The sequence below is a fragment of the Natator depressus genome, chromosome 24 (genome assembly GCF_965152275.1).
Source record: "Natator depressus isolate rNatDep1 chromosome 24, rNatDep2.hap1, whole genome shotgun sequence".
Classification (NCBI taxonomy): Eukaryota; Metazoa; Chordata; order Testudines; family Cheloniidae; genus Natator; species Natator depressus.
In genome coordinates this window covers 19,565,147-19,566,068 of record NC_134257.1, presented here as the reverse complement: position 1 = coordinate 19,566,068, position 922 = coordinate 19,565,147, and the positions used below count along the sequence as shown (strand labels likewise).

Here is a 922-nt window from a genome sequence, read left to right as displayed (position 1 = left end):
CGCTGAGGTGCAGCCACCTCTGGGGTGGGGCGCAGGGGGCTGGTTACACAGGGACCCCTCGCCCGGCGCTGAGGTGCAGCCACCTCTGGGGTGGGGCGCGGGGGGGCTGGTTACACAGGGACCCCTCGCCCGGCGCTGAGATGCAGCCACCTCTGGGCCAGGGCAGCTGCGTAACGACCCAAGGGAGCGAAGGGGGGCTGGTAAGAAGCTGGGGGCGGGGGGTGTTCAGTATGGAATTGTCTAATTTGGAGTCCCACCTGGATGCCTGGGTCCATTTTTCAGTTTTCCTCTACATTTAAAGGGCCCCTGCCTTTCTTCTCACCATACAAAGGAACAGGGGGTGGGGGGGGGAATTCTCTCCCTCCCCTCTATACTGCGATGGGTTGGGGTGGGGGTGGGTCCCATCTGTGCCAGAGAGAGGGCTGGCATATCCCCTCCGATGGGGGACCTGAAGGGGGCTGCAGAATCACCTGACATGTCCCAGGCCAGCAGCCTCAATTCTCCGGTACCAGGATTCCTGTCACCCCGCACCCCACCTCCAGAAAGAGACCAGCTGGGCGATGTAAGGGCTTGTGGGTAAGAGACTTTATTAAAGAGAGAGGCTTGGGGGGAGGGGGGGGCGCGCAGGATGGGGGGGTCCCACAATGGGGACTGAAGTCAGCAGCAGAAACGCAGGGAAACAGGGAGTGTCACATGGGGCTGACCCCCCGCCTCTGGGAGCCCTCCCTTTAAATGTGGGGAAACTGAGGCATGCAATGTGGGGGAGGGGGGGAGTGACTGCCTCATAGCTGCTAAGAGCTGGGGAGAGAACCCAGGCGTCCTGGCCCCCAGCCCCGCTCACAGCCCCAGGCGGGCTATCCCCAGAACCACTAGCAGGGGGCAGAGGCGTAGGCCGGGCGCCTGGGAGACGTGGGTCCGGGGA

The 922-nt window shown here is 63.7% G+C and overlaps 1 protein-coding gene across 1 annotated transcript in view; it reads right to left on the bottom strand.

Moving 5' to 3' along the window:
- Window positions 1-751: 751 nt before the first annotated feature.
- LOC141977578 (ly6/PLAUR domain-containing protein 5-like) overlaps window positions 752-922 on the bottom strand; it is a 4,822-nt gene continuing 4,651 nt past the window's right edge. The window contains exon 5 of the mRNA XM_074939089.1: window positions 752-922. This exon is cut by the window's right edge and continues 466 nt beyond it. Within this exon, the coding sequence (XP_074795190.1) occupies window positions 838-922 (85 nt within the window). The 3' untranslated portion in view covers window positions 752-837.